This window comes from Condylura cristata, unplaced genomic scaffold (assembly GCF_000260355.1).
Source record: "Condylura cristata isolate star-nosed mole 26May11 unplaced genomic scaffold, ConCri1.0 scaffold00023, whole genome shotgun sequence".
Classification (NCBI taxonomy): domain Eukaryota; kingdom Metazoa; phylum Chordata; class Mammalia; order Eulipotyphla; family Talpidae; genus Condylura; species Condylura cristata.
In genome coordinates this window covers 14,368,863-14,381,186 of record NW_004567124.1, presented here as the reverse complement: position 1 = coordinate 14,381,186, position 12,324 = coordinate 14,368,863, and the positions used below count along the sequence as shown (strand labels likewise).

Below are 12,324 nucleotides of genomic sequence, written 5' to 3'. Positions count from 1 at the left end.
CAACTACTGAGACTACAGATTTCAGGTTATTGAAAATCTTTTATAACAGTGTAAATGAAGTCACTGCAGAATTATATTCAAGTATTATGAAAATTAAAGGAAATTTTTTACTCTACCTGGGGTTCTCAAGAATTGAGAGCACTAGAACTAGAAACATGTTAATATTTATAGAAATATTAATAAATACAGAACCTATACCAGCAGTTTTCAAACTTCAGTATCTGACAGAACTACCTGGAGGACTAGAAAAAGAATACTAGTCAACCCCCCAGATTTTCTGTATAGTAAACCTGAGGTGAACGCCACTAGCTCCCAGGTGATGCTGATTAGTCAATTTGAAAATAATATCATATAATATTAAGGATGAAAGGGTCTTTAAAAGACAACTAATTGTTGTATGTCTCTAAGACTAATAATATCAGACCAAAAAAAAAAAAAAGGTGAATATAAGATAAATAAAGTCCAGCACAAACTATTTTATAAATCTGGAACACTTCAGGGGCTCAAATTTGTTTTGATTTTAATCACTCATTCCTCACTTCCCAGATACATTTATCCCTCCCCCTTAGTTATTGCCCTAGTCACAGGCTCCCTTTGTTGGTCTCAGGTTTTGGCCATGACTCAGAAAGTTACATTAGTCTTGCATGTTGGTAATAAAATAAGTCATGCCCAGGTCAATATTAAGGGGTCTCTCAAGTTCCAAATGTATTACTTGGTAACTAAGCTGGAAAGATAGTCCACAAAACGTAGCTAAATACTACTGTAAGCTTGTTCCTGAAAGGTTAAGTATACTATAGTCATCCACTCAGTTTATTTGAAGGGACAAAATGCTCTCACTTGGAACATATTCTTTAAAATGTAGATTATTTAGTGAAAGATAGCTGACTAGTAAACTGAGAATTTAAGTAAATGATTACTTCAGTTCCTCCAACACATTTTTAAAAACCTCAATTACTACCTGTTCTATAAAATGCAGTGTTAGTTTAATAATTTGTTTGAGAAGAAAACTGGCACATTAAATATATCAAAAACATAGTCACTAATATACAGAAATTAAGTGGCCCTAAAATATAGTAAACAGAATGGTACTCGTTAATACATACCACTAGATGGGAAATACAAAGATGCAAAAGGTACTTTCCTTAGCTTCAAAGTAATTGGCATTTATTAAAAACCACAAAATTGGAGCCCTCCCTGGTGGCACAGCAGGTTAAAGCACAGTACTAAGAAGCTAAAGCCACTTCAGCATGAGTTCAATCCCCAGGCCGGGAGGTGAGCCACATAGCACCGCAGACCTCTCCTGACCTGCCAGCTGCTCCCCTCAGCAGTGTTCTTTGTCAATCTGCCTGTTCTACTCCCACTCTGTCTCTAGAGAACCTGTTCACCACCACCCCTGCACCTCTGGCTGTATGCCAGTTCTGTATGCATAAATAAATAAATCTTTAAAAAAAAAACGAATTTCGGAATGAGAAGAAATCATAGTAACAAGAAAAGTTGGAGCATAATGAAAAACAAAGGACACTGAGTTGGCAAGAAAAGGAAGCAGATTGCAAGAGTTAAAAAAGACTAAAGCAGAGACACAATGTAGCAGAGTGAGGATGGTAAAGGACAAGACAGAATGCTATTAAAAGGAAGAGTAGCAAAGTAAATAAAGAGCATTATTCTACATTTGTTTCCATATTTTTCTAAACTAAAACCAGTGCTCGCTCACTCAAGAAAATTTGAAGAATAAAGTCCGGAAGAAATGATACATTGCCCTATCACCTAAGTACAAAACCAATTAGCACTTTTAAAATATATTTTCAAACTTATTCCCATTCAGAACTGAGTGGGTTTACATACATGACACAACTGAATAATAGTAAAGGGATATGAGGAATGGAAAATAACAAAACCAGGGGTGAAATACCAATGGTTATTTCTTAAATATTTTTCTGAGGTAGTCATAAAAACTATTTTTCTACTTGATTTCTAATTATTAAGAGCAGAGCATATTTATTAAATTGATATTATTATTATAAGAACATTTATAATCTTTATTCACTTACCAAATCTCTATTTTTTTTATGACTATAGCTGGTCCCTGAGGTATCAACTCCATTTTATTCAAAACTTTCTTGAAGGTTGTTTGCTACTGCTTTATGGATCTTAAACTTTATATAAAAAGTCACAGGAAAAGAATAATCTTATGCTGTGAACTGTGGAAAAGGACAGCTTGATGAAACTGACAGAAATAGGGTATGTTAGAACAATTCCCTAAATATGTGCAATGGAATGAATCTAAAGGCAACAACTGCCTCTAATAATGGGCAAGTTTACATAGGTGCCAATATACAGCATTCAATGTATGGGCTGAATGAGGGTTACTACACCAAATTTCTAATCCTCTTCAAAGTAGCTGTCATTTACCAAATCATTTCAGGGCACACAATTCTCTTCCAAGACTACTACTGAAGCAGTTCCTTGTGCTTGTTCTAGTTCCTAGCCTCCCCACCTCCTTTTCTTCTCTATTATTACATTATATTTTTCCACCTTTGTATGTTAAAATTTAGATAAAAGCATGGTTATTGATGGAAATTCCACACAATTTTTTAATGCTATTTTGCTCTAATTATTCTTATTACTGATGAGACTATCATCATCAACAACTGAGTCTAATTCCTACTAACGGGATTACAGGTCTCCTAGAAAGCAGAATGTTAATGAAGCAGATTAGATCAGTAATCCGTTCCCTATTTTTTTTGTTAAAGCTACTAACTTAAATTTTGCCAATAAAGAACTATGTTCTCACCTAATTATGATTTGTCTACACAGTTTATTTTACCATCATTACAATTTGTAAGGTCTTATTTTGTTAAATTCAATTGATGATGCAAACAATTACCACACAAGAGGCGAATGTTTAAAAGGTAGGGATAGTGTCATTACTTTTTAATAACTTCTATTCTTGTATGTATAGAAATGTGAATTCAATTTTGCTTGACTACTTGATTCTGTAATTTCAGGATTAGTCTTCGGCATTCTCATTTCTTTGAAATTTTTGAGTACAAAATTTATCCAGACACTGCCTGTTAATATCTCCTACTGCAGAAAAAAGGGATTGTGCATTTAATAATCTAATAGCTAAATTTTAGATTACAGATTGCTTAAACACATATGCAATTAGTGGGATCTAATGAATGCAATCAAATCAAGGAAGTCATTCACTTATATTAACTGAAGTATCTTGTTTGAATACATTTCCCATATTCCCAAAAACACCAATGTAACTAGAAGCAAGATGTCACTGAAGTGACACTCTTATGTGATTAAAATTTTAAAATATTATACAAGATAACAAAAGGCAAGTTCTTGGTTATCCCATATATAAATATTTTATTGTCAAGTTGCAATTTACTTATTATGCAGTGATTGCTTTGTTTCACATATATTCAGTCTCTGAATTTCTATGCAGTTTAGAAAACAAGAAGAGAACCTCCATGTTAGCCAAGATAGACTAATACTATCTCTACTATGCCTCCAGGCCAGGGAGTTAGCTCACCCACTGCTTCCCTTAGCAATGTATTTCAGTAAACCTACCAGTTCTGCTCCCTACACTCTGTGGTGAAAAAAGATTTCATTTCAATTCAGTAAAAATTCACTAAAATTGACTATTTCAGGTAAGACCAGTCTAGATTACTTAAAAAATTAATTTATTCAAATCATTGTTCCCGGAGAGTTGGGAAAAATTCACAGAAGCAGTGGCACCTGAGTAGGATCTGAATGTCAGACACATATATTTTTATTATTTATTTTTATTTATTTACCATCATTGTTGTTATTATTATTTTTTAATAGTATTTGCCTTCTTTTCAAAGGTGTAGTCCCCATAGAATTTCTACCACCAATTAATCTGGGAACTATCACCATAGTCCTCTGTGTTCTTCCTGACCTCATTCTGATCCCTTTCTCTGTCTTTCCCCTGCAGAATGTCTCTAATTTATAGCTCTGTTTATTTTTGTTTTGCTGTGTTCTTTTTATTACCGTTTTTTTTTCCTTGACCCATTATTTGGTTCCCCTATAGTCTGCCTATCAGTGAAAACATCCTATGTTCTTCTGTTTTCCTTCTGATTTATTTCACTAAGTATAATCCCTTCTAGCTCCATCCATGTTGCTACAAATCACATGAGCTTATCTTTATTGATTGCTGAGTAATATTCCATTGTGTATATATGCCATATCTCCTTGACCCAGTCATCTATTTTTGGGCATTTGGGTGGTTTCCAAGTCTTACCTATTATAAAAGTGCTGCAGTAAACATAGGGGTGCAGGTGTCCTTTTGAATTAATGTTTTTGTGTCCTTTGCATAGATCCCTAGGAGTGGAATTGCTGGGTCATATAATAGTTCCATTTTTAGTAGTATGATGAACCTCCACACAGTTTTCCATAGTGGCTGGACCAGTTTACATTCCCACCAGCAGAGACACATATATTTAACGGAAAAAAGGAAAAGATTTTTAAAGTAGCAGCAAAGAAACCAGCATAAGTAGAGAAACAGAAAAGCAAAGAAAAGGGTTATGGATAGTGCAAGCTGAAGTAGCCAAGTGTTACAGTAATCCCTCATTTTCATTTTGTAGTTTGTCCATACAAGGTAAATAAAAAGAAAAATCCACATAAAAATAAAAATACAAATACAGAAATAAAAACACAGCCTAAGAACTTTCTACCCTTGACTTGTATCTTCACATTAGCCAACACTAAATGGCAACGGCACTGCTTTAGGGATTTATATTCTGCAAGAAACCACAAAGGTCTATATGTCTATACAGTTACATATTTTTTATAAGTGTTATAAATTTTAGAAATTTATATAAATATAAATTGAGGTAATCACAAATCACAAGCTGTATGTGCCATCACTTCCTATTCCCATGCTTTGGTACACATTCTTAATCAGTCAGACTTAGCATGCAAGTTTGAACCTAATTTTTAAAATCCTGTGTTAGAATGAGTATAAAGGTATCCTTTGCTTTCTAAAACTTTGCTACCCAAAATTCAGACTACAAATGGGTTCAGATAATTTTTTTTAGAAAAGACAATTTGAAGGACATGGTATTTCATACCATATGGACTCCTGGGCTTCCCAAATTCTAAGACATAACAGATTAGAATCTGTTATTCTCTCCAAATTCAGAAACTAAATAGAGATTCAAACAGCAAGTATCTCAGTATGGTTTCAGTTTGTTCTTAAGTAAGAGAAATATAGAACCTCACTTCCCACACAACTTTTTGTAATCTCTATATAAGCCATTGTAACTGATGCCTGATTAAGTCTTGTGCACAATTAACCAATCATTATTGTTTTCTCTTTCCTCTTATAAATAGGAGGTAGATTGTCTATGACATGGAAAAAAGTAAATGTCTCAAGATAGAAAACTTAAATCATATTTTGAGGTTTTAATTCACAGGGGTTAATATTAATTGCTAACTCTCTTAATCTTCTAGTCAGCAATCAAGTGATTTAAGGCCTTAGACTTTACTGGTCCTTATTTATTACCCTGCCCGTGACAGGAAGATTCTTCCTCCAGCTTGTCCTTGCTGATCATCTACAACCTGAGAAAAAGCAACTAAAAGACCAAATGTGGGTACCTCCCTGGTGGCACAACGGGTTAAAGGTGAGGTGACCCACAGGGCAAGGCAGACCTCTCCTGACTGCTTGCTGCTCCTCTCTGCAGTGTATTTCTTCAAACTGCCTGTTCTGCTCCCTGCTCTGCCTGTGGAGAATCCTCTCACTGCCCCACACCTCTGTCCTGTATCCCAGTTCTGTGTGCATAAATAAATAATAAGTCCTTAAAAAATAGACAAATAGAGAGAGAGAATTGTCCAAATGTAATGAGACTTGTGGAAGAAAGACACTGGCTTAGAGGGGTCTAATCTGGTTAGAGATATGGATTAATCATCTCATTGTTTTATTCTTTAAAGAACATTCTAATAATTCTAAAAAAAAGTTGTAAAGCGCAACCCTAAGTTATTCTGAAAAGAGTAACTGTTCTGAAAAGAACAAAATAGTCAATTATTTTATATTTACATAACCAAATTTACAATATAACATTCACTACTGCCTTAAAATATTATGCTATTACTGCAGGAAAATGTAATCATAACTTATTTGAGGTGAATTGAGAACCTCTTTATAAACAAAACAAAACAAGCACACAAGTAGCTTGGGAGTGCAATCTTCCAATTTGCAACTAGTAAACTAGTACACTCCCTAACAATAGGGATTACTGTACAGACTTACTAATTCTGCATAATCAATAACAGCTCTTAGAATACCTTAAATGTAGTACATGCTCAATAAGCATTTACAGAATGAATAACACACATAAAAGAACTCTTGTGAAGTAAAAACAGTAAGTAAATAACTTTCAGAAAGTCCTTCTGGGTTAATTCCAGGGAAACACCAACAAATCCTAATGTTCCATCCATTAAAACTGTTCCACTGATTGCCAATGATAAGTTAATTCTACTAGCCTTTCACTTTGCAAATGATATGCTTTATTATTGCTGTCAATATTCATTTGGTAATAGAGTTACAGAAATTAAAGGTAAAGGAACTTGCAAGATAGAGTATAAACCTTTCATTTTGTAGACAAGGAAACTAAGGCCTACTCATCTCACAAATAACACTCTGGTACTTGTCACCTCTTTCCATAGTCCCCTAATTGAATAAAGAACTTTGATTGCAAATTTTTGCTTAGATTAATACTACCAAGTTAATATGACAAGTTAAGGGGCATTCCTCAAATGTCAATCTCTAGCATAGTACTTTGTACATATAGCATGTTATCAGGTGAGTACTCACACACTGTTGTTACTCCCAGTGTTCATATTTGAGTAAATGATGGCTAATTTTATTCACACACATATCCATTACTTAAGCTAAATAAGGCCAGAAAAATGGAGGGGCTTGAAATTGCTTGACTTGCCTTTTTGGTCACTGAGGAGGACAATTTTCATTAGCTTCAAATCATAGGAGGGCAAAGAAACTACTTTCTTTCTACAATTGAATACACTTAGTGCTGGGATACAAACAGCTGGGCTCAATACAAACACAAACAAAAGGACCCTAAAGGCTTTTTTTTTTTTTTGTGGTAAGAAGGTTTTGTGGTTAGAAGGCTTAACTCAGAGCTGATAGCATGTCAACCAACTAATCAAAAATATATGAAAGTCGGCCAATAAACTACTCACATTATAATTTTAAAGCAAAATGAAGACCATGGGTTTATGGTTAAAGTAAACTCTAAACTTATGAGCTTTATAGAAAATGTTACCCAGGGCAATTGAAAAAAATACCTCTTTTGTGGACCGAGCTAATAAGCCACCAGACCCAGAACCAAGAACAAAACTGAACTACTGAAGTTCTAGGATAGGGGATATTAATCAGCACTAATATGGCATCACTATGTAAACTTTTTTGATCATCCTTCTTTGCTCACTGTAACCAATAAGAAAAACAAAATTGTTCAATTGGGTTTATTTAATTATTTTTTTAATATTTATTTATTCATGCATGCAAGAACTGGGGGACAGGCCAGAGGTGTGGGAAGTGAGAGGACTCACCAGAGACAGAGTGGGGAACAGTGTAGGCAGACTGAAATACACTGCTGAAGGGAGCAGCCGGCAAGATAGGAGAGGTCTGTTGCGCCATGTGGGTCACCTCCCCGACTGGGGATCAAAATCATGCTACAGTGGCTTCCAACAGCTTCCTAGTGCTGTGCTTTAACCCACTGTACCACCAGGAAGGTCCTCAATTTGGGTTTAAATTAGAATTTAAAAAACATTTGACATGGTCCACATACATAATTCTACATCCAAAATGTACCAGATTCAGAAGCCTAAATAATATATAGGATTGAATGAAGACAAGGATCAGAGACAGCAGAGCTGCCTTTGTGTTCAAAGTATCTTTCATAAGTACCTTACAAGGTCTGAAAATGAATCACAGGAATACTATCTCTTCCCTGTTATTCAATTCATCTATTTCTATAAAGTGGTTGTAACAATGACACATCTTAAAAGACTACTTTAAGAAATAGTTTGAGGTCTTACCAGCAAATAAAGTTAAAAAGTAAAAAAAAGTAGTATTTCTCTTAAGTAACCATTATTTTGTCTGTTGAGTAAATACAGTATTAATCAGAATATTTTCTACTATAAAACATCAGGGTTTCTTTTGAGTTTCTCAGTAAATATTTATTTTCTGTGCTACTGCCTATTTGCAGATATGTTAATCACTTCCCCCAGGTAGTATGATCATTCTTATCATAACTAATCACGTTTTTTTCTATCTTTTCTTTTCGAAAGCAACTTTGTTCTCTCAGGATTTCAAGTTAAACTGCTTTGAAGAGGACAAAGAAAAGCATTTCGGGGTTTTTTTTGGTCTAAACAAAATTTTTAAAATTTCTTTCTTTCTTTTTTTTAATAGTAACAGAGTGGGAGCTAAGAGGCAGGTAAAACTTGCTTTGATATCCTTTTTTTAGGTAACCAAAAGAGGAATGCAATGTAAGTAAAATAACTTTGCAGGAAGGTTAGGCTGTGACTTTCTTGTAGGTTGCCACATAGGTCTTCATTTAGAAAGAGATATGGATCACTATTTTTCTTTTTCTAATGAAAAATTCATATTATAATTCAATTATGTTGAAAGTAAAAATAAGTCTTCTAGAATATTCACTATAAAAAGATATTCTGCAAATCTCCTTTCTAGTAAGGAGTGTAGTGATTTGGCACTCTATGGAATGGGAATGAGGAACATTAAGAAAGGTGTGGGCTCGACTGAACAATTAAAAACATTTATATTACACAGATACTATGACACTATCAAGTTAGTCAAATCTCTACTTTCTGTACCAACCTCATAAACATGTATTTCCAATTTTTAAGAAATATTGTTTCGGATCCTTGTTAAGTAACATGATTTCAACAGTAAATTTTTTAAAAGACTCATTTAATAATTAAATGACAAAGTCATACTTTTATCAAACAGTACTTAGTTTAACAAATTAATTATGAACTGATAATAACTCATTGTCTAGCTAAATGCCTACATCACATACTATATTTATGTTTGTAGAACAGGACAAGTACAGACTTGTTTGTGATCTCCAAGTCCAGTAATTTTGAAACTGTCAAGTATCTAAATGCAAAACCCATTTGATAAATGTAAATACTGCATTTCTGATTAATGTAATTAAAAATTCTCATTAGTAACAATGCCAAAGGTTGATAGGGGAAGTAGTAAGAGATAAAATAATCTGTAAAAAGATACTGATATTTTCAAATAATGTGAAATGAGATACTTAAAGATTTGTAATCTATTAAAAATGATTTTAACATATATATTGTTTTTTGAGAGGCAAGGGTATAATGGAACTTTCACTTTTAATGTGTTTATTTTACATAGTAACTTATTAGATATTCAGTCTTTTGGAGCAAGGAACATTGCCATTACATACTAAATATGTCATAAATGTTGCTTATTACTCATGAGTATTGTTCAAAGTTTCCTATAAAATAAAAAAAATCATTTTTATAAACAGAATTTCAAAAGTTGAAAATTAAATGTTAGTAAGTGTGCCATTACAATTTTAAAATAAAGATACAAAACTGTACTTGGGAATTAAGGTGTTTGTTCCCATTATTTTTTTCTTTAGAGCAAATATCAAAGTCTGAAGTGTACTATACTTCAGCATATGTTTCTTAAAGTCAGCACAATTAAGTTGTAATGGGTGTATAAACGTAAATTATCAATTAAAAATAATTGACTTGCAATAATTTACTTCTTTTACTGAAAGAACATCCTGTTATCATTCACTGTTAAATACTTCAGTTAACACTCATTCTTATTTTAAAAATAAATGAAGACAAGTGAAGTTTCCTTTCACCCACTGTTCTCATCAATTAAAATATACATTACTAAATTTAAATTTCAAAATTTGCTTTTCTTAAAAGATTTTAGTTCTTTTGAATACCCCCTTATCTAAATATAGAAACCAAGACACTTAATTTAATCATAACTTCAGAGACACTAACTTACATCAAGTCAATACAGTGGGGAAAAGCCATTTTGGATTCTGAAACCTTGAAGGGGAGATTAACCAATCTCTTCCTAACATTATCACTTTAAGAAAGGGGTGAATGAAGGTATCCATCAAATAAAATCATTCTCACTTTCTCTCTCTCCCTCCACCCCACATATACACACACTCTCTCTCTCACACACACTTCCATTTATCTGACCTATTCAAGTTGCCACTTACCAAAATCAAAGCCAAAAATCCTCCTTTAAAATATTTAAACTTCATTTTAAAATTAAAACTGAAAGCAAGATACTCTCCTCAACTGCTAACTTTTTGTATAGAATGAAACTATTAAAGCCTGCACTGACCTACTTCCTATTAGCATTGTGACAATATGTATGTCAGGAAAATAGTGAAAAATACTATATAGCAAACACTGATTTTGTATGTAAATATTGCCACTGTTTTGAAATATATAAATACTGTGCTGCAATACAGTTGTTTTATGATACATTTATTTTCAAATTGCAATTAAAGTTTTGATATTTTAGTAATCATGATACATGCAAATTTTCATTTTTTCTATTAGCTTTTTTACACATTTAATACTATTGTTAAGCCTCTATTAAAAGTAATTTCTTAGACCCAATTTCAAGTATTGCTTTCATTTTTAAGAAATAGCACTGCACTTTTTAAAAGTCAGTTAAATGAGAATCCCACCGAAAAAAATGCAAGTTTATGTTCAAAGAATATTTGCAATGGCTGTAACAGGACAGAGTTAAATGTTCGTATTTAATTACTAGAAGACTATCACCCACCATTTCAGAGTTTAATGCTGAAATACTGGAAATTCTGAGAGACGAAAAACCTAAGATTTGGAAAGGATATTTCAGCTATGATTTCTAAAAAAGGTCACACGAAATGGTAAAACATTTATTGTAACGTAGAAACATCTTTTTAAATTAAAAAAATCATTTACTACCACCTTAAAATATAATACCGAAAAAGCCCTTCCTTCACAATCAAGGCAAAACAAAATCTCTGGAAGGGAAATTAAACGTCAGAATGAAAAAACCAAAAACATCCACAAAGAGCAGCTAAGCCAGCTGAAGGAAGAGACACATTAGGTTTGTGCTGCATATTAATATTCTTACACACAATGTGTATTTGGTGAAAATTTACAATACAAGTCTTCCTCCTCGAAAGACTAGCGTTCAGTCAAAATTCACCATGCACTTCTTCCTCCCTCTATGACTGCAAACAGGAGGAAACACATTTCACATTCTCCAGTCCGAAATTCATGCTGCCATCATGCAACATGACTTAATTTCGACCCATATTCCTCGTACACCTAAGTGAAAAATACCAGTAATTTGCTTATCTGCACTCGCAACTGAAGAGGGGTAAGGTAGCATTTTCTGACTTGGAGGCCAGGGACTGGTGCAAAGTCCCACACATCCTGAGGTCCTATAAATCTGCACCAGACTCCGGATAGCCACATTCAATGAAAGCATCAGCCGCCTCCTCCGCCCGCCGCCGCCCCCCACCCCTTTGCAGCAGCACTGTGCCTGGGCTTTTTTAACCCCAGCGATGGAGGATCCTCTTACCAGATGGAGTTCTTGATCTTGTGTTGCAGCGCGTTGGCCTCTGTCCCTGGCAGCCCAGGCACAAGCGCTGGCAGAGCCACCCCCGAGTTGGGGGCGCTGGGGGGAAGCTGCTGATGGGCATCAGGCTGTTGTGGTGGCGGCTGTTGTTGTTCCTCTGCCATCGCTGCTGGAGGGGTGGGAGGGAGGGAGGGAAGATGGGGGCGCGGGGAAGGGTGAGGGAAGAGACGGGGAGGGGAGGACGAAGGGGTAGAGGAGGAGGAGGGGGGAAGGGGAAGAGGAGGAGGAGGAGGAAGGAAGCTGGATAAGCTAGGCCTTTACCCCAGGGCTCGAGTGAGTCGCTTTCGCCTGCCGCCTGGGGGACATCACCGGGGAGACGGAGCGGCTCCTCACCGCCGGGGCGCTTCACCGCGGGCGCGGCATGGCGACGCCCCTCAGCCCCTCGCCGCCTCCTCCCGTCAGCGGCTGGGGCTGGGGGGAGTGAGGAGGGGGCGTCTGAAGACGAGGTGGGGGGCAAGGCTCCCCCCCCAAATCCTACGAGAACGGTTGCTCAGGGCCTTCGCGGCCCGGCCTTCCTTTCTTGCCCCCGGGGCTTTCTACTCCGGAGGCCCGCGCTGCTGCAGCCCCACACTCCGCTCCACGCCACTCCCCACGCCGCCGACGCC

General features: G+C 35.5%; 1 protein-coding gene across 1 annotated transcript in view; it reads right to left on the bottom strand.

Moving 5' to 3' along the window:
• Positions 1 to 11,823, bottom strand: part of RFX7 (regulatory factor X, 7) — a 91,694-nt gene extending 79,871 nt beyond the window's left edge. The window contains exon 1 of the mRNA XM_004687765.2: positions 11,663 to 11,823. Within this exon, the coding sequence (XP_004687822.1) occupies positions 11,663 to 11,823 (161 nt within the window). The remainder of the gene's footprint in view (positions 1 to 11,662) is intronic.
• Positions 11,824 to 12,324: the final 501 nt, after the last annotated feature.